Source organism: Aspergillus clavatus, genomic scaffold (genome assembly GCF_000002715.2).
Source record: "Aspergillus clavatus NRRL 1 1099423829800 genomic scaffold, whole genome shotgun sequence".
NCBI classification, from domain to species: domain Eukaryota; kingdom Fungi; phylum Ascomycota; class Eurotiomycetes; order Eurotiales; family Aspergillaceae; genus Aspergillus; species Aspergillus clavatus.
The window spans coordinates 668,546-691,013 of NW_001517099.1; the positions used below are offsets into that span (position 1 = coordinate 668,546).

A 22,468-nucleotide genomic window follows, 5' to 3' on the forward strand; every position below is an offset into this window, starting at 1 on the left:
AGGCAATCATGAAATTTTCATTTTTACATCATATCAGGTATCCACATGTATCTGTGACCCCACTCCACACTACACTAGAAGAGATCCATTGATCTGCCTCGAATTGGCCCAGGGAAGATCATAGCTTGCTAGATGCCCCAGCGGTATACGAAGCTCCTTGCTGGAGCATTGCGGAGGCCTCGCGGACCATTTCGCGCACGATGTCGCTCGCAGGCTTGATCTCCGTGACACTGGCCGAGACATCGCCCATGAGGAATGGCATATCCACATCCTTCTCGTTCTCCAGGTCATGCATCATCGGAACGATACCCTTGTCCGTCAACTGCGCGATCCCCTGAGGCTGCTTCTCCCAGTCCTTGATGTACTCGTTCGGCAGCGTACGCAGCGGCCGCCCCGAGACAACGAGCGTGCGCCTCGTCTCCCCATATCTCGCACCCACCACCGCCTCCTTGTGCATCTGGCTCGCGCCGCTCTCCGTGGACGCCACGAACCGCGTCCCGACCCAGACGCCCGCCGCACCCAGCATCAGCGACGCAGCCAGGCTCCGACCATCGTTGACACCGCCCGCCGCAACAACCAACGCCGGCTGTCCCGTCAACGGGGACTTATACCGCTTCGCAACGTCCACGACCGCCGGCACAAGCACGGAGAAGGGGATGTCGCCGGTATGTCCGCCGCCCTCGCCGCCCTGCGCACAGACAATGTCCACGCCGCGCTGGAACGCCTTCTCGGCGTGCCGCGGCGCCCCGACCATGTTCATGACCAGGATACCGGCGCCGTGGAGCCGCTTGATGGTACGCTCGGGCGGCACGCCAACGGCGGACACGAACAGCTTTGCGCCGTGGGAGATGACAACCTCGATCAGCTCGTCGAGCTGCCCGTGCGTGTAATCGTGGTTGGTGGGGCGCGCACCGTCGCCGACCTGCGGCAAAGCTAGATCCACGCCAAAGGGCAGGGATGGGTCGTGGAGGAGCGATTTCAGCTCGGTCAGCATCTCGGATAGTTGTTGAGGGGTGTAGCCCAGGCCGCCGACGGTACCAAGTCCGCCTGCGTTGGAAACAGCGGCGGCGAGGGGTGCTCCGGAGGCACGCGCCATGCCTGCCAGCAGAATGGGGTGCTGAATGCCGAGGAGGGAGCAGAGAGGTGTGTGGACGGACATTATAGGTGATTTGAATGGTACTATCTGGGAGGTTTTGTGGATCTGTATCAGTCTTTCTGGGTCAAGATCAATTCACCACATCAGATGGCTGGATCCTACTTACTTAGAGGGGGTTGATGACTAGAGTTGATTAGAGGAGAAGTTCAATGCAGCCATTGGGCAATTAATTGGATTCATCTGGCGTATTATATACCCGGGATAGCTCTCCAGGAGCCCTGAGTTATGCACACAATCACGCATCTGAATGGTGTCGAGGATGTTGTTGTGAAGTTGTTGTGCCTGTGCCAAATGCGGGGAGGTGGAAACGGCCAAGCAGCCGGACCGAGGCAGAGGCTGAAGCCTGGACGCCCCGTTGTCGACTACGGAGTAGATAGTAGATACTCAGAGCCCCAAACCCTTCTACTGTGCATCCACTATCCACTCATATCATTCCATTTTCGGTCACTATTCATGCATAATAGTACGGCTAGAGTCTTATGGGAAGCTGTCAGCTGCTTTTACGAAAGACAACAAGTGGACGGGCCGGTTAATTGGCTTCCTAAGGGGCATGGAACGGCTAACAGTTCTAGCTAGTGGAACACGCGATGATAAATAGGTTGTCCCTGTTCGTCAAGTATCCTGTCTCGTCATCGATACACTACCGGCTCCCCCGATAGTTCATGAGCCAGATGAGAGTCAGGGCTTGCAAGTTCTTGCACCGGAATGCGAGCATCCAGTTCGCTCAAACCATGAGCTTTATTATTATTATAAGTCACCACTGGGGCCTGGTGTACCTCTGGAACAGCTGACTGGCGTTTCAGGCGACGGCTGAGAAGCCACCAGACCAAGATAGCGATAAATGCCACGCCAGCGACACCTCCGACCACGCCTCCTACGATTGCTCCTGTATTGTTCTTGGGAGACTGGGCAGATGAAGTCTGGGTCGATGATTGTGTGGTTTCTGAGGATGTTGATGATGCTGAGGGCGTAGAAGACGCTGTGGTGGTGGTGGAGGAGGAGGAGGAGGAGGAGGAGGAGGAGGAGGATGTGGTGGCTGTTGCAAGCATCGCTTCAAGGCAACACATTAACATCAATAACGTCGTCCTTTCCCGATCAGCCTGACATACCTTGCCCTGACGAGATCACTCGCAGCAGAGTATCGGCACCACTGAACTTGTACCCCGGCAAGGCGCATCCATCACTATTAGACGTGGTCGCATAGCCGATCGTCCCCGGCTCACAGCAGAAATATCCATTATTGTCGTATAGATCCCAGGTCTCATTGGCACATTTCGGCTTGTCGACAAGCAGCTGCGTGCAGTTCGCGGCAGACGGGCAGCAGTTCACGTTATACTGGCTGGGGCAGTAGGAGCCATTTGGACAACAGGCGCGGAAGGGCAAGACGGTAAACCCACAATCCAGCTCGTTGGCAGCGCAAGTACCACTCGTGCGCAGAGCGAACCCGGCCGGGTCGCCTAACTTATCGACCATTGGCTTAGAATCTCACGTGGGCGTGGGCGTGGACGTAGAGGAAAAACACTAGAATGTGTGAACGGATTGCGATTATCCAAAACTAGCGCTCAGAAAACTCTGAAGCGCATTTCGCAAGAGTGCTGTCAATGCGAGCCGTGGGACCTGGACTTTGGGGGAGGTCAAGGAGAAGTCGCAGCCTCGCTGACCATGAGAATGAGGAATTCGAAGGATCTGCAGCCTTTCCCCCCCCCCCCAGATGGGGGCATCGGACAACAAGCGCAGCGCCGCACGGTTTCAAGCTAAGATTACGATTCTGAAGGCTGTGGCTGGGTGAGAGTCTTACGGCTTTGAGCTGGAAAGAAAAACTGATTGGAATCCTGGTGATTACTCGCTTTTACGCCCCCAACTGAAGGCTTGGCAGCAGGGATCGCGAATGTAGAAATAATCGACATCGCAGGAGACGGGGAGGATGAAACTAGACTAACTGTGAGCTGGCAAGGTCTACTGAATAATGCTGGATTTGAAGCGCACAGATGCATTCGACAAACCTCGAAGCATATTCCTTCGGGTGACCACACTGACAAGATCAAGCCATCCATCTTTTCTGCGCAATAAGATAGAGAACCAAGACAGACGTGGTTGTTGTTACAGATAGAGCCACACCATACGGATTACTCAGTATACAGATCAAGTATGCTACGCATGAAGATCACCCAAAGAGTTCCAGCGAGTTCCAGGGCCGTGGACATGAAGCGCGTTTGCCAGTCTTTTGAATCGATTTGATCACTTCATCTCTATTCACATATGCCAGAAGGATACCAAAAGCGAGACCGGTAATATCACCCAACTCCATGTCGCATCTCGGTTTCCTCCAGCCGTTTGTGTCTCTACCACCATCACCTGTGTCTTCGTGACAGTCCCGGTGACTATTGCAACAGTTCTTGCAGGCCTAAGAGAACCAAAATCAGTGACTATACACACATTGCGATATGTGAATCGTACCCGTGGGGAGCGGACGAGTTACTCATCCCAAATGGCGCCTGCCTCAGTTCGTGTGATATCTCACGAGTAACGATGGTTGTGGTTATTGTCTTGTAGACCTTGGGATGATGGGTCTTCGTCGGCTGGGCTTCGTTGACAACAGGGCCTGGCGGAGGTTGGTATCCAATCGCTCCTTGGGGAGCAGTGACGAGTGATCCTGGCAGGCTCCGTCCAAAGATTCGATCTGATAGACTGTTTGAGAGGAAGTCGAGGTGGAACGCCGTCGCGCAGAAACATGTAAAAAGGCTGACCACGAGCAGATTGGCCAGAAGGCACTGGAAATACAATGGGACTCTCATGCTGAGCCAGGTTTCATATGGAGGGACGCGTCAGAAGATTCTATGGACAGTAGAGAGATTGGAGGCCGCTGGGTTGAGCCTCAGAGGAATCAAGTTAGAAGTCCAAACCGGGGGACTAAGACGAAATATGGACTTCTCGGCTGTTTTGATTCATCATACCCACGGGAGACACGCAGAGGCAGGCATGGAAGATGACGCTTTGTTTTGAGTGATCTCATTCTCGAATTCGAGCACTCCAATGGACCTTCCCATTTCCTAAGAATGGAAGCACAGATGCCAAACTCAGGTATGACCAGGCAGACCTATCAGGACGGAGGTTCACTATTCAAGTTGAAGGCCAGAGAGATCTGGAAGCTTTGATAGAATGATTGTAATCAAACCCATCGATGCTGTGGTATGTGGAATGGGCACCGGCATGCGTCCACGGATGTCGACATCCCTAGATCACGGGCTTTCTGAGCGCCACGGACTTGACCGTTGAGTCTCTCGCTATCAAGTGTTCCTTACCCATCGAGAATACAATACGTCCAGATTATATGATAAATTGATGTCGATCTCTGCTGGTGGGAGGAGCGTTGCCGACTTTCGAGCCTATCCCGACTTTCGACTGTCATTGTCATCGCATTCCCCAGTGAGCACAAGCACGTTTTTGGCTGAGACAATCGAGAGAATTGAGATCAAGCATGGAAGTCCTTATCTTCAGTCTCTTACTCATGCTGTGTCTCACGGTCATTTTATCATTGTGAACAGAACTGCATGAGGATACTGTCGATGGCAACCAACCGATCTCGTTCATCCATCTAAGCCAGGTCTGTCGGCTTTGCTCACAACGGATGGCATGTACGGTGTCAGGCTTGAGCCATTGACTGCTGCAGATCTAAAGAGATAGTAGAGTAGTAGTATTCGCATCGTGGCTGTGACGCATTCAAGGCCATCTTACTTTAGCCTGCACCGAAGGATCTCATTCGATCCGAAGTGTAACGGCCTTTCCATGCCTGTCCAGAAACTGCTCGGCAGACACCACTTTCAACATGTCTCTGTCTCTCTGTACCTTGTAAGTCTGATTGATATCTTCGAAGTCGAGTGCATCGCAATCAATCAATGCATGCAAAGTTGTCTGTTCTGCCCAAAGCGGTATTGTAATTACACTCACGGAGAAACGCCAAAAGACGCGTGATTCGCGTGGATCAAATCAACCGAACAATGACGAGTTGGGAGGATCAACGTTTTCAACCAGAAAACAGCATCAACTCTACTATAACAATTGAACGAGGCAGCTAGATGTATGGATAAAGGCAATTGAGCAGCGTCAGATTGCAATGGCCGCCAGCGACATGTTTTTACAACCCCCAAGGTCTGTGTTCCCGTCCTAACACCGATCATCCCCAGCAAGCTAAAGAGAGCTCAACTGACGGTCTTGTTGTTTGCACTGCGACAGTGATGAGGAATATCCACTTGTGCACCGCGAAACTTCCCATTACAACCCGCTGCATACCTTCCGACTGCCCTCGGGCAGCGAACGACAGTACCAACAGCAATATGGCGACATGTACTTCTTGCGACTGGCAAAACTGAAACCGGTCGTGGAGGCGGTTGGAACAGAGGCCTGGGAAGGGTTCAGTGTAAGCGTCTCCTCTGCCTGCGCCTGCGACCGTCGCAACCTTTTCATAGTAATATGGAAGCAACGACGCAACGGGCTGTGAGGAAACCGAGGAGACCTGCTAATAATGGGCATAGATCGCTGGAGAACATGCCCACCGTGTAGAACGAGTACTCGATGTCCGGCAAGGAGAACTGTGCTGGGTTGCCGGGACGGTCTACATGGACATGCCATTGAAACCGAATATTCTCGACGATCTGTCGAAAGAGGTTCGAATTACTGCACCCTTGCTGGATAGATGGGGAATTGCGCTGACTGCCTGGAAGAATCACATTATAGCCCCTCCACCTCGTCGGACTTACATCGACCCTGCGCATCCGGAGTTGACCCAGATCATGTTAGAAGACGAGTCGGGCCGTCTACGCCTGACAGGAAATTTATTGAGATCCACGCAGCTCGCTACCGGCGCGATCATCGCTGTACTGGGGACGGAGAACGCGAATGGCGATTTTGAGACGATTGATATCAGAGTGCCGGATCTGGCTCCGCAGCCTCGGCGGTGGGAGCGAGATGAAGCTCAATCCAGTGGCAAGAGGTCGAGTAAGGGCAAGATTGCTTTTGTGAGCGGGCTGGGGATTACCGGGACGTCGAGCGATGCCCTTGCGCTTGACCTTCTAACGGACTACCTCCTTGGGTATACTGGATCAACGGGCGAGAGCAGTGACGGCTCGGCGCCGAACGCGTCCACAATTACGAGACTGATCATCGCCGGTAACTCGCTTGGTGCCTCGGTGACGGCCGAGGCAGCTTCTGCTGGGACGGAGAGCGGAGCGGTCTCGAAGAAGAAGAGCGGACCGAAGAAGTACGGCTACGACGCCTCGGCATACAACGCCTCGCCGATTACACAGTTGGACAATTTCCTAGCGGAGATCCTGCCCAGCATCCCCGTTACGCTCATGCCTGGTGACAGCGACCCGGCGAACTTTGCACTTCCTCAGCAGGGAATCCATCGAGCCATGTTTCCGCGATCCAGAGCGTACTGCGCTGCACCGCCTTCTAAGGATGAAACGCCCGAGCCGGGGTGGTTCGACAGTGTCACCAATCCGTGGGAGGGAGACGTCGAAGGATGGCGGCTGTGGGGCAGTAGTGGGCAGAACGTGGACGACGTGCTCCGATATCTGGATTTTGCCGATGGGGATGCTGATCAGGACGCCGGCGACGGCGACATTGAAGCCAGGATGAGGATCATGGAGGCCATGTTGCGTTGGAGGTGCGGAGTTCCCACTGCGCCGGACACAATATGTACGTTCTTCCTACCGTTTCCTATTAACTGATATATTCCTATAAATTACTAACGGTACCGGACAGGGTCTTATCCATTCCAAACAAGCGATCCCTTCGTAATACAGTCCTGTCCGCATATTTTCTTCGCGGGCAATCAACCGCGATTCCGGACAGCCTTGTTGGAAGGCGACTTGCCCCTTAAGCTCAACGGCACAGACACAGAAATGAGCGACGCACCAGGCGACGCCGGTCCGCGTGTCCGTCTCTTGTCCATTCCGAAGTTCAAAGAAACCGGCGAACTGATCCTCATAGATACCGAGTCACTGGAGGTCGAGGTAGTCAAATTCGGGGTTTTTGCAGGCAAAGAAGAAAAGCAATAGGCTTGACAGGCAATTCAACTTGAACCAATACTAATTTTCCACCACCTCCTTCTCCTAACTTCTTCAAGTGTCGTGGTTGTCCTGGTCTGGTATACCTCTAGCTCATACTACAAATTCGTACTCAATACTTCCTTTCACTATCAAAAGACGCGCCAAGACCAGAACAAAAAAAAAGAGTCTGTATTTTCCCACTTGGGCCTCACAATACTTACCAGAGAACCAACAAAGACACTAAACCCGGCTGCAGGCAGCCGCGTAGAAACCCATCTCTCAAGTCCAGCCATTTCTGATCTATATATACAAAAATGCTCATCAACGCCCAAACCGGTACGCAAAGCGCCAGCAAACCCCAAAGCCAACCCCCCCCACCATTCCTAACACCCAGATCTAGCCATTTCCACATCCAAGGTCCTCCTCGTCCCATACTCACCCTGGCACGTCCCGCGGTACCACGAATGGATGAAAGATGAAGTAATCCTCCTTGTCCCCCTTCCCTTTTTTCCCTCCCTCCCAAGTTTTCTACACTCGGTATCCCTCCAAGGGGAAATGGCCATTACTTAACACCCACCACCACCTCCAGGAAATCCAAGCCGCCACGGCCTCGGAACCCCTCTCCCTAGAGGAAGAATACGCCATGCAGCAGAGCTGGCGCCTCGATCCCGACAAACTCACCTTCATCGTCTGCGCGCCGCTGTCTGCGTCTGCGTTCCGCGCGGGACAGGAGGAGGAGGAGCGCACCCAGGAGCAGCAACCGGCAAAGAGTCCCTGTCTCCAAGACGAGGATGATGCCCCCGCGCGGATGCTCGGCGACATTAACCTCTTTCTCCGCCTCGAGGACGATGAGGAAGGGGCGGGCGCGCCGCAGCTGGTCGGGGAGGTTGAGCTGATGATTGCGGAGAAGGCGAGCCAGGGGAAAGGTCATGGGCGTGCGGCGCTGCTGGGGTTTCTGCGGTATGTGGTTGAGCATGAGGGGGAGATTCTGCGGGAGTTTGTGGAGGGGGATGAGGGGGTGAGGAGGGCTATGGGGGGTGGTGATACTGGTGCTGGTGCTGGTAGTGCTACAGGGCTAGGGGAACTGAGGTTTGCGGCGTTGAGTGTGAAGATCGGGAAGGGGAATGGGCGCAGCCTGGCGCTGTTTGAGAGTGTTGGGTTTGTGAAGGTGAGTGAGGAGCCGAATTATTTTGGGGAGTTTGAGCTGCGGAGGACGGATTTGGGAGGAGAGAGTGTACAGGAGGCAATGGGGAGGGCTGGGGTGTCTGGATATACGGAGGTTGTGTATAAGAGGGCACAATGATGGCCATGGAGTTAGAAGTCTGCTTGTCTGTAGATAGTTGAGTGGTTGTATAGTAGAACAGTAGAATAGTTGAATAGTTGAATATACCCTGATACTTGCATCTTTTCACTCAGGATGCCACCCTTAAACGTCATCTTATAGGTTACCCGATCTGGATTAGCGTACTTGCCCCTCTTTCCCAAAGAAGCATCTCTATCAGAATCATTCACACCGACAGAAGCAAAAGATTCAAGACCATTCAATCGTTTATAGACTAGAAGGGGCAAGGGGGGAAAAAATAGAAATAAAATGGCTCCCATTCCCATCACCATCGTCACCGGCTTCCTCGGGTCCGGCAAGACCACCCTCCTCCTCAATCTCATCCCCCAGCTCCCCGCAACCTACCGCCTCGCCCTGCTCAAGAACGAATTCGGCGACGTCGCCGTCGACTCCCAGCTCGCCTCCACACAATCCATCTCCGGCGTCCGCGAGCTGCTCAATGGCTGCATCTGCTGCAACCTCGTCGGCCAGCTCAGCGACGCCCTCAACCAGCTGCGCGATGAGGTCCGCCCAGATCGCATCGTCATCGAGACGAGCGGGAGCGCCTTCCCCGCAACCCTCGCGATGGAGGTGAACCGGCTGGCACACGAGCAGCAAGGTTCGTTCGTGCTGGATGGCGTGATCAGCGTCATCGACGTGGAGAATTGGGAGGGGTATGAGGATACCTCATACACGGCCAAGCTGCAGGCGCGGTACACGGACCTAATCATCTTCAACAAGTGGGAGCTTGTCCCGGAGCAGCGGTTCGAGCTGTGTCTTGACCGGGTTGGGGATCTGGAGGTGCAGACGCCGTGGGTGAAGTCGGACAAGGGCCGGGTGGATAAGGAGGTGCTGCTGGGGATCGACGGGGCGCTGTTCGCGAAGAAGGGCGACGAGGAGGCCCTAACGCTGACGGAACACCATAGCCACGAGCATGGGCATGAGCACCACCACGATCATCAGTCCGAGGTCGAGGTGCTCTCCGTCACGCTCAAGTCCGTGCAGCCCGACCAGGCGATCGACGTCGACGCCCTGGAGATGATGCTGCTCGCCGCACCCAAGGACGAGGTCTACCGCATCAAGGGAACCATGCGCTGTCCGGCGTCGCAGCTGCCTGCAGATTCGGGGGACAACCCCGGCGAGAAGAAGCCCGCGTCCGCCCCAACCGGGGAGAATGCGGCCGTGCGACACTATATCCTCAACTGGGCCTTTGGCCGCTGGACGTTCACGCCCTCGAAAGCCGTCGCGGAGAGCGCGGACCCGACCATTATCGCTCGTCTCACGTTGATCCTGGCGCGGTACGAGTCGGCCAAGTGGAAAAAGAAGTTGGAGGCGGGAAATTTGGTCCGGTCCACTGGGGAGGCTGAGCTGGTCGTGGAACGGCTGGCCTAGACACGATGTGTCTTTTTGTACATAAACTGTCGGGAGCTGGCTCTCGTAGTCTGTGTGGTTATAGTTTGCATTCGGGGTATGGATGACGAGCTGTGCTGATGAGAAAAGGTTTAGAGATTTATTGATAGATATATGCCAAATGAGATTTATATATATGCGCAGGTGCAACATTCGGCGGCCAGGAATTACCACGTTGTGAAAGGGGTCAAAAGGAACTCCCTCGAAATCCCCAACGTGGACCAATATAATCCAAAAAATGGTAGAGCAATAGTAATACTTCAGCAATTGATTAGACAATGTCTAGGCAGAGTCTACTCTATCCAGCGCGTCACCTTGCACCCACTGGCTACGCCCTCCAATTACCTCCACTACACCAGAAAGCAGAAAGCAAAAAAAAAAAAAAAAAAAAAAAAGGAAATATGGCACAACCGAAAAGAAACAAACACTCAGGATTAGTACTCGAGGAGTGCTGTGGCGCCGGGTTCGCTCGAGATATAGATCACCTCGTGGTTATCCGAGAAGCCATTGAAGCGCGTCGCGCTACATTTGGTGTACGCGCCCATCTCCTCGAAGTAGAGCCAGTCACCAACATCCAGCAGACCGGGGAGCACGATCCGCTGGGTGATGACGTCGATACCATCGCAGGTGGGACCCCAAATGGAGTAGGCGATGCCCTCCGAAGTCGCAGCGTTCGGGGCAATCGGCTGGGGTCCACCGGAGCGGGTTAGGATCTTGGCCACGGGATGCTGGTGGTCGAAGATGATATTGGAGAAGTTTCCATACACTCCATCGTTGAGGTACAACATGTACGCATCGTTGGCGGGATCCTCGGGGTCGCGCAAATCGCGGCGAGCGATGACATTGGCGGCCAGGGTCAAGGCGCTGGCGACATAGTAGCGGCCCGGCTCGGCGATGATGCGGATGTGGGGCGGGAAATAAGTGTCTAGCGCCTCGCCCAGGATGCCCGCGAACGTCTCAAAAGTATCCTGGGAGAAGCCACCGCCGACATCCAAGGTGTGAAGCTCGTGGCCCACCTCGGCGGCCTGGTCAAAGACCAGACGGGCATCCTGCACGGCCTTGAGGAAGGCACGAGGATCCTCGGCGCCCGAACCCACGTGGAAGCTCACGCCGACGACCTTGAGCTCGAGCTCGGCCGCCAGTTCGAGGAGCTGACGAGCGATATCAAGAGAAGCACCAAATTTCATACTCAGCCGGCACAGGCTGGTTGAGTCATCGGTGAGAATGCGCAGGTAGAGCTCTGCATCGGGAAAGCAGGCCTTGATCTTGTACAGCTCGTCGGCATTGTCAAAGGTCATTTGTCTGACGCCCACCTGGGCGGCATAGCGCAGATAAGACTTGGTCTTGCAGGGCTGCGCATAGATGATGCGGCTGGGATCGATGCCAGTCTCGAGAGCCAGATCGATCTCAGACTTGGAGGCACAGTCGAACCCGTTGCCGAGCTTCGCCATGAGACGAAGGATCTCCGGGTCGGGGTTGCACTTGACCGCTGGCAGAGGTGGGGGGTCAGCTCCGTCACAACACATCATCATCATCATCATCATCATCAAGGGGGAGAAGGCGACGTCTCCCAGAAGCACTCACCGTAAAAAGGCTTGACGCGACTCAAGTTCATTTTCCAGCGTAGATGCTGTCGGTAGATCTCCCCCATGTCCGCCACATAGAATGCATCCTCTTCACCGGGCTCGCACCGGTCCACATCGACCTCCACGGCACGTTTCTTCAGGATGTCCAGGACCATGTCCTTGGCAGCCAACCGAGATTGCGACAAATCGTCTTCTCCATGATTGCCGAGTTGACTATGATGACTAGAATGAAAATCGTAGTCGATCTTGTCGTGACAAGATTTAGTCATGCAAACTTCAGTAGGTACACACGCAGTCGGTGCCATAACCATGCGCGCTGCGACGAGGCACGGAACGGTAGAAAAAAAAAGGGTATAGATAGAAGATAGAGAGAAAATGAAGACACAAAAAAAAGAGTAAGTGTCAAGAACGCGACTGCGTGTTAAGGAGGACGAAAAGATTCGCAACCGAGGTTGACTGGACCAAGCCTCCTAGACCCTTCCTCCTTAAGAGGAAGAACCTTCAGAGTAGTCCTATGCGGCAGCTCAAGGAGTGCGGGAATAAGTTCGAGGGGCGTGAGGGGGTGGTCAAAAAATGGCGCACCGGAGGGACAAACGGGAGGAGTCAGCCGCAGGAGGTGGTGGAATGTTGTTAAGAGTGTCACGAAGCCGTCGAGGCGAGACAATTTGACGAAAGGGCAATGCAGAGGCTGTGAAAGCCGTGATGGATCTGGAGTTGGCCTTTGGAACCGGGGAGGTGACCAAAGGCGACGAGACGCGGGTTCCTTTTTTAGTCGCAGGAGGACAAAGCGAAGTGCGAGGTCCTTTTTTTTTCCCTTCCTTTCTTTTTAAATCCAACAAATCAGTATCCTTGCACAAGAGGATAAAGATGGAATGGAGGGGGAGAAGGTGAGAGATTTATGGACGAGGAAGAAGAGGAGGAAGAAGAGGAAGAGAGAGAAGAGAGAGGGAAAAAAAAGAAAGGTTTTTTTTTTTTCCGTTGGTGGGAGCGAGTTTAGGGCAAAGGGCACACGCCAGCCAACCCAACCAGTGAACAACACGGGGGTAAGGGAAGAAACCAGGACCAAATCAAGGAACAGAGAGGAGTGTGTGACATTTATCATTTACGACTTACCTGGAAATGGAATGAATGGAAGAGAGAGGGAGAGAGAGAGGAGGGGAGGGAGTATCTAGCCCGTAGACTGCTATCTGGGTAGTATCTACGGAGTACTCAGACTTCAGAGATCGAAATGATGGGGACTGCTGGAACCCACGGAATCCCCCGATGCCCCTCTATCATAATAAATACTTTAAAAAGGAAAACCAGAACTTCCAGAAGAATAATGACGATACTGGTGAGGCATTTACCGGTCCTGGTTATTATTAGCAGAGCCCTGATTCGCCCAGCCAGAATGAACTCCATCGGTTGTCTCCCAACTTGCAGCCTGATAGTCCGTACTCTGTAGTATCAACTTCAAACTATACTGTATATTGTTGTATAGAGAGAGAGAGAGAGAGAGAGAGAGACATGGTAGAATAATCAAACATGCATAGCATACAGTCTATCACCTGCATATCGGAAGCATTCCTTCCAACAGCATCTTACCTATCAGCTTCCTTGACTCGACCTCCCAGCCAGAACTTAATACTCCAATGCTAAAAAGCCTCATAATCATTCTCTTCTGTTACACTCTGCACTCTGCAGGGTGTCGAACAGCCACTCTTGCCACTCTCCAGATAACGAAACTCATTCATCATGACATGATGACGACGCTTGGCATTCAAAAGGAGGGTGCTCACGTACCTGGTTGGTTTATTCATTACCGCACTCAATCGACCATCTTCTTACCTTACGAACTGATGAGCTGCTGCTGCTGCTGCTGCTGCCTAGCCCAGCCCAGCCAGGGGCCTAGCAATGGTTAACATGTGTATCTCTCCATATATGCTGCCATACCGTAGATCAAAATCAACCAATTCAAAGTTCACTAACCTATTCGAAACACCGAAGACACCGCCGTGGTCGCCAGATAATAGCTTGTTGACGACGTCAGCGGGGGGGGGACACTGCGCCAGGAGTGTCCTCGCTCGCTCGAACCAACAAATTGATCAGGTAGACCGTGTCCTTAGGTCACCTGTCTAGCTGTTCTTCCTCTCTCTTTCTCACGCGCAGGAAGGTCAAGTCAGCTGCTGGGAGACACTCTCCCATCTTTCCGGGATCGGCCAGAGTGGCCGCTTAGGCTTCGGACACATCAGTTCACAATCGGCGCTAATTTGTCTGGGCAACAGCAGCGAGCTGTCCTGCCCGTCACTGCCAGATGGTATTTGGCCCATCGTTCCCTCCAGCGGTATTGCGGATTCGGACGCACATCTGTGAATCATCACGACCCTAACCTTGCCTAACCTAGGTGCCACTTTAGTCACCGTCAGCGTGCGCGCTGTGAAGACCCGTGCCTGTGGCCGACGTATGGCATTGGACCGTTTCAGATGGCAGATTACATTGGACAGTCCTTTCCATGTCGCAGTGAGCCCGTTATCCTGCGCTTTACCGATTAGGGCTTGCGGGGCCACTTCTGCCTGAATCTGCACTTCTGGGTCCGACACGCATCGCTGAAGAGGAGGAAAGTTGGAGTCGCCCTCGTCAAGCGACACAGTGCTTGCCGTTGGTGTACGGACTACGCCTCTGCCACTCTGGCGGCGTATGGCGTTTGATCGCCTCAACTGACAGACTGCATCTGTCAGTCCCCTCCATCCCGCGATAAGTTTGGTGTCCCGCTCTTCGCTGCTTGAGCTCCCCGGGTCTTCCTGCGGCTGCTCCTGGTCCGACGCGTGTCCGTCAGAGGCAGGAATCTTCGACCTGTCGCCCTCCGTTGCCAAAGTGTTCGCTGCCTGTGAGTTTGCTGTCAGTGGTCTGCATTCCCGGCGACGTATAGCATTTGATCTTTTCAACTCACAACCACCGTTCTCCCGTTCTTTCCGGGCCCCATTCTCTTTTCCCTCCACCTGATTCAACCTTTGGCGGAGCATCTTGTTGTGGATGGAGCGATTGGATAGAGTGGTTGGCGCAATAAACGGACTGAAAAAAAAAGGTTGATTAGCTGTTTTCCGTGGGTCGTAGTAGTAGTGTTAAGCGTGTTGGTTGTGTGGAGTTTCGATCTCAAACGTTGAAGAAGATACGTACAGTCTTGGTGCGGGGTGTCAGTAGGCTGTAGTCAATCCAGAGAGATGTGTTGGAGAAAAGATACACTAACAGCAGTTTCCCAGGCCATATTTATACACTCACGAACCTTCATCCCATCTCATCCACAGAGATGTGCCATGTAAACAGGCGATGTACATGTCTAGGACTGAGCATCCTCACTAACAAAGAAACAGCCATGCTATCGTGCTCTTTCCATTGGATGGCTACCACAATGTCATTGTTTGCAGCGGTATAACAAGAGCATTGTTCAAGGACAGAGCTTACCGAAACAGCCTCTTTGTCTACTGTCTTGTCGCGGCTCTGATGGTACTTTGAGGCAAGGTGAGGCTTGGATGTTTGGTGAGCGGCGATAGATATTGTCCAGAATACACCACGTGTCTTGTCTTTCTGTTGGAATCTAAGACAGTAGTAGACTTGCATAGAAGTCAAGACTATCATATGTACACAGATGAGGGGTATGAGACAAACAAGTAAAGACACCATTCTAAGACACTCCAACCAGCAGGAAAGAAGATCAATTGCGCCAGGCAAACGGAATCCTCCACAAAGGGTATATACGTGTATGTAAGAAAACCAGGAAGCCATAACAGAAATGCAGAAAAGCAACCTGGATCATCATTACAAAGAATATGTTAAGAAAAGTGAAAGAGAAGAGAAGAGAAAAGGAAAGAGGAGAGAAGAGAAGGCAAACTTGATGTCTCATCACAACCAGAGAACCCATCGGATGCCAGATAGCGCTCCACAAAGGATACCTCGGAGCACCTTGAATGCCATCACAATCAGCCACACCCACCATAACATTCCGACAAGCGCCCATTCAAGCATGACGAACCCTGTCCGCCGCAGCCAGCGCAACCGGCGATGACGCTTTCGGATACTCTTATCGAGCTTGTCGCTCAACTGCTTCACCGCGAGCGTACTGGTCGTATTGAGGTCGACGCTGAGTTTATCCGCGTCGTCTGTCGCCGCTCGAACACGCGGCGCAAGCGAATGGTTGATCTTGTCCTCCAGCCGAGCGAGCTGCGTTTTCAGCGGAGCAGCATCAGCAGGGAAACGGTCTACAGAGCGCTGGAGTTGACGGTGGGTCTTCTCGAACCGCTGCAGCAACCCCTGGGCGGTCACATTGAATTCACAACGACGGATAACGCGTGGTACAGGATTACTACGGCCGAATGCTTCTTGGAGAAAGTCCGGCGGCGGCGTGCGTACCAATTCTGCCCGCCGAGTGATTTCCCGCGCTTTGATGCCTGACGTGAGAAGAAGTGCCCGGGTGCGCTCAATTTCTCTTTTGTCAGGGATGCCCGAGTCCCTCGCAGATGATATGCTGCGGTGTGAGATGCTCCAAGTCCCTGACTGAGTCGAAGCATCACGGCGTCTATCCCGCGGAGGTTGTGCTGCGGAGGCTTCTGCTTGCGCGAGACCAGTGACCGGAGGTCGAGTCATACTGAACGGTACCGATGGATCTTTGATGCGACCTTTCTTGATTTGCTCCCGGACAGTGTGAACCTCGGGTTCAAACTTTCTGTTATCCCCGATTTTCTCCATAGAAGCAAAGACATCGTGCTTCCTGTGTGGGCCCGTTGCAGCAAGCGACTTCTCCAGAGGCTCTTGTGCATCATAAAATGGTACCCCTGGACCCTGCTTGGAAGGTGTGCCGTTCTCGGATGGCCTATGCTCCTCATCCAGATCGCTACGACGAGTCGGGGTGGTGAAAGGTGGAATGAGGTTTTTTGCGGACCCCCTTTCAGGATTCTTGCGGGGAATCTCGTCCAAGAAGGTGGGAAGGCGACGTAAAAGGCCCTTGGCCCCCGACTTCTTCTCATCTTTCGTTTCGTCAATATCATCGAAGGTGCTCCCCTCAGAAGGAACGCTCGTTTCCAAGGACGAATTCCTTGAGTGGGCCAAGGTATCTATCTTTAAGATTCGATCGCCCATCTTTGAGACCTCATTGCCAACGCGTTCGGCAATCTTCCCTGGACCTTTGAAGATTCCGCGTAATCGAGATTCAGCGTGCATAGACACCTTTCGCGCATGGGTGTGGATCCGCCCTCGTTCGTCATACAACGGGGATAGATGATCTGGGAGTGGACTTGACTCAAGTTTGCGAGCACGATGACCGACATCGCCTAGATCGTCAGCAGGAATCGCACCAGAAGCCAATCTATCTGGATCAACTTCTTGCAGGCGCGAGCGACTCTTGCTTCGCTCATGTCGCGAGATGATCCCGTGCGCAAAGTGCCTCTTGGAGGGTGAGGGTGAGCGACTTGATGGGGGGGATAGATTAGATGCAATGCTTGGGAAATAACCAAGCGGGACATGCGAGCTAGAAGTAGCAGTCAGCGGACCCGATGCAAAGGGATCAAGACGTTGATCGACGCTCGCAGCGGACGACAGCGAGCCGTTCCTCCCATCCAGTTTGGCCCATGACGGCCAGTCTGCCCCGGGATTTTGAGAAGGCAAAGGCTTTGTATTTAGACCGCGATCCTCCTTATTCACAGTGATTGACTGCTTCACCAGAGAATCTCGAGCTCGGCTAACCCTTGGCTGTTCCTTGCTATTCGCATACCAAAACGGCTTATCGCCGGCGGTAGAGACGCTAGATGCGCTACTTGATCGTAACCCAAGTCTTCGATCTCCGGTGCTTATTCCCGTCATAGAAACACTCCTGCTGTGGGGGCCATGTGAAGAGGCCTGAAATCTATGTCGCCGCCTCCCACGACTCAAACTTTTGAACTCGAGTTCTTGGGTGGGATGAGCATCTGAGAGTGAGGCGGTGGAGCTGGGAGCATGAGCACGTTCAGATGCCGGCTTGCCCGGCTGTTGCGACTCAGCGTAAGGGGGGAAATGTTTGAACCCGGCATGAAGTAATTCCGCGGGATTAGGATACAGAAGGGACCCGTTGTTGTCGACAATCTTAGCCTTGTTCTGGCCATCTTCAACCCAGGCAGCATCAGCAAGAAGCTCTGTCGGAGAGATGATCCAGTCAAGTCTCGGTCTTCGAGCTTTCATGCTGCTAGTACGACTAATCCTCCTTAGGCTTGAAGGGGGTGATGCCGCCAGGATATCTCCATCGTCTAATTCTTCCGGTGGAGGATCCCCCGGGCCACGCTGGAACGGTGGCAGCTTCAGGCACTCAGTGGACATATGACTTGTCTCGCCATACTGAGACTGTATCGACTCCACCCATGCATGCACTCGATCAACATCATACCAACCCTCAGACTCCGGATCAATTGGACGTCTCTCACGAAACCGAACTTTTCTGTCTCGAATAGCCTGAAGAGGATTATAGACACGTCCCGGAGGAAGACCATCATTTGAGGTCGAGGAACCACCAGCAGTGTCATGCATGCCATGATGTCTTAGAGGAGGGAGCGAGGGCAAAAGTCGCAGGTAGAGATGAAAAAGCTCGAAATGGCGACGAGCTCTCTCGGTTCGAGCAAGTGTGCTCTCTGAGAACACAGGCGGCAGCGTTTCACTAGCAGCAGCGTTTGGTAGTAGATTCAGTACGGATGAAGGCTCATGTGTGACCGATTCCCCACGGGAACCTGGTGGGAGGCCGGATGTCTGCGTGAGATTACGATGTGTATGAGGAGCCTGGTATCCAGTGCTGCCTCCCGTAGCGCGTGTCGGAGTGTCTTGGAAGGAGACCGACGTCTGCCCTGACGCACCTGTCCACCCGGACCCTGACAGACGGGTGGACACCGATCGAGGTATATTATTCCTCCTCCTGGACTCGCTCAGGTTCAACGCTAAGTTTACAATCTGAAGAGAGTCTTGGTCAAGGCCTGCTGCAGGCTCGGCGTTGTTCGCTCTCGGTGGTTGTGGGTCTGGTGGTGTAGGTTGTCGCGCAGGTGATGAACCGGACCTCTCTGATCGACTGGCATTTTCGGCAGAGGTTGCTATCACTGAGGACCCTCCAAGGGATTCTCTATGTCGATTCCAGGGAAATCGCGACCGTTTCTTAGACACCGAGATATCACTCTCCGGCGCGCCACGCTTCTCGTTGCGATCCGGTTCCGAGCGCCGTGGTCGATGAGAACTGATCCGGAGGCTCCTTGACTTGGGGAGGAAGGATGAGTCGACAAGAAAAGAACCCGAGCTTAATGTCCGTCGACTGCGTCTCGTCCCATCTCCATCGCGCGAGCCGCTGCCGAGCGTGCTGCCCTCCAGCTCGCCGCTTCCTCGTCCTTCGGTCATGCGTATGTCTTCGTATCAGTAGGGATCGCCATGGGAATTAAGCTGGGCAACAGATTGCCATGCGGAAAGCTCGCTGTGGTCTGCAATGGATTTCGGCGGCAAACAAAGCGATCTGATCTACTCCGTAAATGACCAATGATTTAGATTAGTTCGCAACAAAGGTCAAGATAGCGTCTTCCTAGCCTATCCGGCTAAGTAGGAAAGGAGTTGCAATCCACAAGTCAGGAATGATAGAAGAGGTTGAGAAGGATGTATCAAAGGCAGATTTGATTATCTAGTTCCATGAGCGCATTCTGAAAGATAGGAAGAGACCGAGCACGTTCCCTCCACAGTCTTTTGAATCAGGCTTGTCGACTTTATTGTGTTCAATAGAGGTGTACCGCTGTGCAACATACGGAGTACATCGATGATGCACGTGCAGGTCCAAACAGAACAAACACCCACTTCGAGACGGAATGCTTCAAAATAGTTCACTGATCATATAGAGAATCCTAGGAGATTACGCAACTGAATATCTAGCATTGAGTCTAACAACACAGGTGCCACTAAAGGTACAAGTCTTCCATCGACTATAGGAACATATACGCGAAAACATAAACCAGCCGCTACCTAGTCTTTTATCTATTCTACCCTCAAGCACTGGAGGCGTGCTTCTGTCTCGATGACCTATGAAAGATGTCTGTTAGCATATCTGGGTGGAAAGGATAGCGTAAAATATTTATAATCGGGATCTCACCTCGAGAGCCTGTTTTACTTCTAGCACCCGACGCACATCACCGAGCCAATCTTTGCTCAGAATTTTGGCCCATCCCTTCAGGGTATTCATCTCACGAGCAGCGGCGTCGATGTTACCCTCCTCGAGCAGGCTCTCGGTGCGAATCAGGATGCTCTCGACATCATCACTGCCCGCAACGGCGTCCTTCTTGAACATGACCTTGCTCAAGACAAGGCTGGCCGCATGGCTGGCGATACCGGCATCCTCAGGCAGAAGGCTGGCCTTACGGACCTCATCGGCGACCCGGCGGAAACGCTCAATGATCTGGGCTGTGGAAGGGATACCGCGCTGGTAGGCAGTGGGGTTGATCGAAGCAATGGCGGCCTCAACAACGGGATCTTCGGCGGCCAGTTCCTTCACGGCAACGAGCTCACGGACAAAGGGGCGAGGAACTGTGGAGCGCTCAAGGACGGAGCGAACAGCGTCAACAGCAACCTGGAGCTGCTGGGTCTTAAGGTTGGTGTCAATAACTTCCTTCCAGTCAGTGGTCAACTTCTCAAGCTCGGTGACGTTGGTGGTCAGCTCATTCAGCTTGCTAAGACGGCCTTCGCGCTCCCTCTCAACCAGATCCTTCACTTCGTGGAGATACTTGCGGTTGAGCTCAATGGCCTGCTCAACTAGCTCGTTCTGAAGACGCTGTTCAGCAACCTCTTGAGCTCTCAGCAACTCTGTTCTGATCTTCTCCTGGTAGGCATGAGCGAGCTTCTCACGCTCGAGTTCGAATTCCTCCCGGTATTGAGCAGCATCGCTAGCGCGCGCCTCTTCAAAGCGACGGATGAGCTCCCTAGCAGACTCATCAAAGGTCGCGTGAGCTTCCTTGATCTCTTCTTGTGCAGCGTTCCGTGCTTCATCACGGATGGCAATGATCTTCTCGCCGATCTTCTGGAGCTCATCCTTTGCTTTGATGATAGTTCCGGAGAACTTGTGAGCGCTCTCATCGGCACCAATGACGGTGATGATATCGTTGAAGGTCTTGACCAATTCCTGCACAACCGCTTCGTCGCCCTCATTGACAGTCGCGAACTCGATGGGCGTCACTGCCGGTACGGCGGGCTTCCTAGGTTCTTCCTGAACCTTTGTGGTATCCTTCGGAGCTTCTTCCTTCACAGGCTTGTCAGACTTGGCCTTCTCAACCGCGGCGACCTTCTCTTCAGGCTTAGCAGTACCAGGCTTGATTTGCGCTTCATCGCCCTTCTGCTCGACCGCACTCATATGAGGGCCCTTTGCTGAGAGATCAGCTCCGGATTCCTCCTCCGCAACCTTCCAAGACAATCCGCTCTTGCTCGGAATGGTGACCTTGTTACCCTCATCCTTGGGAGCGCGGTTCGCATTTCTCAGTGTGTTGGGGAATCGACGGTAGAAGTCCCGTTCCTCGAAATACAAAACACAGTCCTCACCATAGGGAACGTATTCTGTGAAAAAATCGTGGAAGTTATCAGACTTCATTGCAAGGAAGATACCCCCACCGTAGGCGAAACCCGAGGTGAGAATCAGGTAGATGAGGAATCTCCGAAACCGGCCTGTTTTGCGGACTGGGGCGGGTGGAGGGGGTGGAGGGGGAGGCAGAGTCGCCTCATCAGCTATGCAATGGTTAGTATTGGAGAGCGCCATAGGGTTTTTTTGGCGGAGAATGGGGGTTGAACCTAGTGTTGACTTGGGGACCGTCTCTGGTGGGATAGGTGTGTCGGAAGAAGGGGAGGCGGGAGTAGGGGCCCCAGGGACAACAGGAGGTTTGACATCGGCAAAAAACCTCTAGAAGAACCATCATGAATCGTCAATGAAGGTGTTTCGAAGACAGTGAGATGGATGAATTGTCGTCATACCTGACCGGAAATCCGGTTGCTAGCTCCAGCTCTCGGCAGCCATTGCGAAGCTGTTCGCGAGCGAGCTGGAGACAGGAGCAACTGTCGGCTCTGTGTGATGGAAGAGCGCAGCATGGCGGGCCGCACAGGAGAGGGAAAGCGCTGACGGCGGGTTGAAAAGAGGTGGTTGAAGTAGGAGAAAGAGAAAACGCGGACCGGAATTGGGATGATGCTTTTACGATCCGCTCCGAGGATCCTGCACCGCCATACCCCAAGTGGCTCAGTCCGGACTGCGCACCGCCTACGAATCCAAGTTCTGCCACTGTCAATCATTGCAGAGTGGCGACGCAACAACTTGCTACATCGTTGTTTACCTAAAGTGACATTCTTCTTCAAATGACACTCTCCTGCTGAGGGCAACACGGAGAAGATAAGATAACCAGCTCTACAGTGTTGGGATAGGGCAAAACGAAAGACATAACTACTAAACTGTGCAACGAGATTTATATAAGCATAGCAAACTGAGTGTTCTGACAACAACAATACCAGTCAAAGAGGAGCAAAGATGAAACGCAAGTCAACCCAATAGAAGATGCAAACGCCGAAACTCAAACCAGAAGCAGATAAAGACACGGTAAGATAACAGAGTGGAAGTACAGCCCAGTGGTGGACTATCTAGCCCCATCCCGCACCCAAGAACGGTCAGTGATAGTCATGGAATTAGGAGAATAACAAAAATAGTGACCTAAGACAAGAGCGCAGGATACTGTTTATTCCATCAAAGCTAATACTCAACCACCGAAACACCATTAAAACATATCACGAAGCATTCTGGTTGGAGAATCTCGCCGTCGGTTAATGAGAGAGTAAACCCGGTAAACCCCGATCACGTTCAGGCCAGAACATGCGGGTCCTCCGTATCTAGACACAAGAAGCTGAAAGAGATGAAACTAGGAATTGGAGGGGGAAATCCAAGAAAGAATAGTGAAGA

General features: G+C 53.1%; 9 protein-coding genes across 9 annotated transcripts, besides 11 other annotated features; 3 read left to right on the forward strand and 6 right to left on the reverse strand.

Annotated features, from left to right (window-relative positions):
• Positions 1-118: 118 nt before the first annotated feature.
• ACLA_047310 (NAD(P)H-dependent flavin oxidoreductase) lies at positions 119-1,159 on the reverse strand (the record flags this gene model as incomplete). Its single annotated transcript, XM_001271687.1, has 1 exon — positions 119-1,159. The coding sequence occupies one exon, from the start codon at positions 1,157-1,159 to the stop codon at positions 119-121; it is 1,041 nt and encodes a 346-aa protein (XP_001271688.1).
• A 626-nt stretch (positions 1,160-1,785) lies between these two features.
• On the reverse strand, positions 1,786-2,629 carry ACLA_047320 (uncharacterized protein; the record flags this gene model as incomplete). Its single annotated transcript, XM_001271688.1, has 2 exons — positions 1,786-2,192; positions 2,266-2,629. 2 exons carry the CDS (start codon positions 2,627-2,629, stop codon positions 1,786-1,788), a joined length of 771 nt encoding a protein of 256 aa, XP_001271689.1.
• Positions 2,149-2,183: a microsatellite.
• Positions 2,149-2,184: a microsatellite.
• Positions 2,630-3,320: 691 nt separating the features above from the next.
• On the reverse strand, positions 3,321-3,951 carry ACLA_047330 (uncharacterized protein; the record flags this gene model as incomplete). The annotated part of the gene is made up of 2 exons (XM_001271689.1): positions 3,321-3,537; positions 3,614-3,951. 2 exons carry the CDS (start codon positions 3,949-3,951, stop codon positions 3,321-3,323), a joined length of 555 nt encoding a protein of 184 aa, XP_001271690.1.
• Positions 3,952-5,270: 1,319 nt separating this feature from the next.
• Positions 5,271-7,215, forward strand: ACLA_047340 (DNA-directed DNA polymerase delta subunit POL31; the record flags this gene model as incomplete). The annotated part of the gene is made up of 5 exons (XM_001271690.1): positions 5,271-5,305; positions 5,390-5,573; positions 5,689-5,820; positions 5,878-6,853; positions 6,920-7,215. The coding sequence occupies 5 exons, from the start codon at positions 5,271-5,273 to the stop codon at positions 7,213-7,215; spliced, it is 1,623 nt and encodes a 540-aa protein (XP_001271691.1).
• Positions 7,216-7,674: 459 nt separating this feature from the next.
• Positions 7,675-8,509, forward strand: ACLA_047350 (uncharacterized protein; the record flags this gene model as incomplete). Its single annotated transcript, XM_001271691.1, has 3 exons — positions 7,675-7,686; positions 7,796-8,202; positions 8,296-8,509. 3 exons carry the CDS (start codon positions 7,675-7,677, stop codon positions 8,507-8,509), a joined length of 633 nt encoding a protein of 210 aa, XP_001271692.1.
• A 288-nt stretch (positions 8,510-8,797) lies between these two features.
• ACLA_047360 (GTP-binding protein) lies at positions 8,798-9,919 on the forward strand (the record flags this gene model as incomplete). Its single annotated transcript, XM_001271692.1, has 1 exon — positions 8,798-9,919. One exon carries the CDS (start codon positions 8,798-8,800, stop codon positions 9,917-9,919), a length of 1,122 nt encoding a protein of 373 aa, XP_001271693.1.
• Positions 9,920-10,308: 389 nt separating this feature from the next.
• Positions 10,309-10,337: a microsatellite.
• Positions 10,338-10,371: 34 nt separating this feature from the next.
• On the reverse strand, positions 10,372-11,792 carry ACLA_047370 (type III PLP-dependent enzyme; the record flags this gene model as incomplete). Its single annotated transcript, XM_001271693.1, has 2 exons — positions 10,372-11,426; positions 11,522-11,792. 2 exons carry the CDS (start codon positions 11,790-11,792, stop codon positions 10,372-10,374), a joined length of 1,326 nt encoding a protein of 441 aa, XP_001271694.1.
• Positions 11,461-11,485: a microsatellite.
• Positions 11,461-11,486: a microsatellite.
• A 586-nt stretch (positions 11,793-12,378) lies between the features above and the next one.
• Positions 12,379-12,485: a repeat region.
• A 172-nt stretch (positions 12,486-12,657) lies between these two features.
• Positions 12,658-12,688: a repeat region.
• A 313-nt stretch (positions 12,689-13,001) lies between these two features.
• Positions 13,002-13,027: a microsatellite.
• Positions 13,002-13,028: a microsatellite.
• A 337-nt stretch (positions 13,029-13,365) lies between these two features.
• Positions 13,366-13,388: a microsatellite.
• A 1,957-nt stretch (positions 13,389-15,345) lies between these two features.
• Positions 15,346-15,385: a microsatellite.
• A 17-nt stretch (positions 15,386-15,402) lies between these two features.
• ACLA_047380 (uncharacterized protein) lies at positions 15,403-18,900 on the reverse strand (the record flags this gene model as incomplete). Its single annotated transcript, XM_001271694.1, has 1 exon — positions 15,403-18,900. One exon carries the CDS (start codon positions 18,898-18,900, stop codon positions 15,403-15,405), a length of 3,498 nt encoding a protein of 1,165 aa, XP_001271695.1.
• A 621-nt stretch (positions 18,901-19,521) lies between these two features.
• ACLA_047390 (MICOS complex subunit MIC60) lies at positions 19,522-21,612 on the reverse strand (the record flags this gene model as incomplete). Its single annotated transcript, XM_001271695.1, has 4 exons — positions 19,522-19,566; positions 19,637-21,255; positions 21,319-21,427; positions 21,499-21,612. 4 exons carry the CDS (start codon positions 21,610-21,612, stop codon positions 19,522-19,524), a joined length of 1,887 nt encoding a protein of 628 aa, XP_001271696.1.
• Positions 21,613-22,468: the final 856 nt, after the last annotated feature.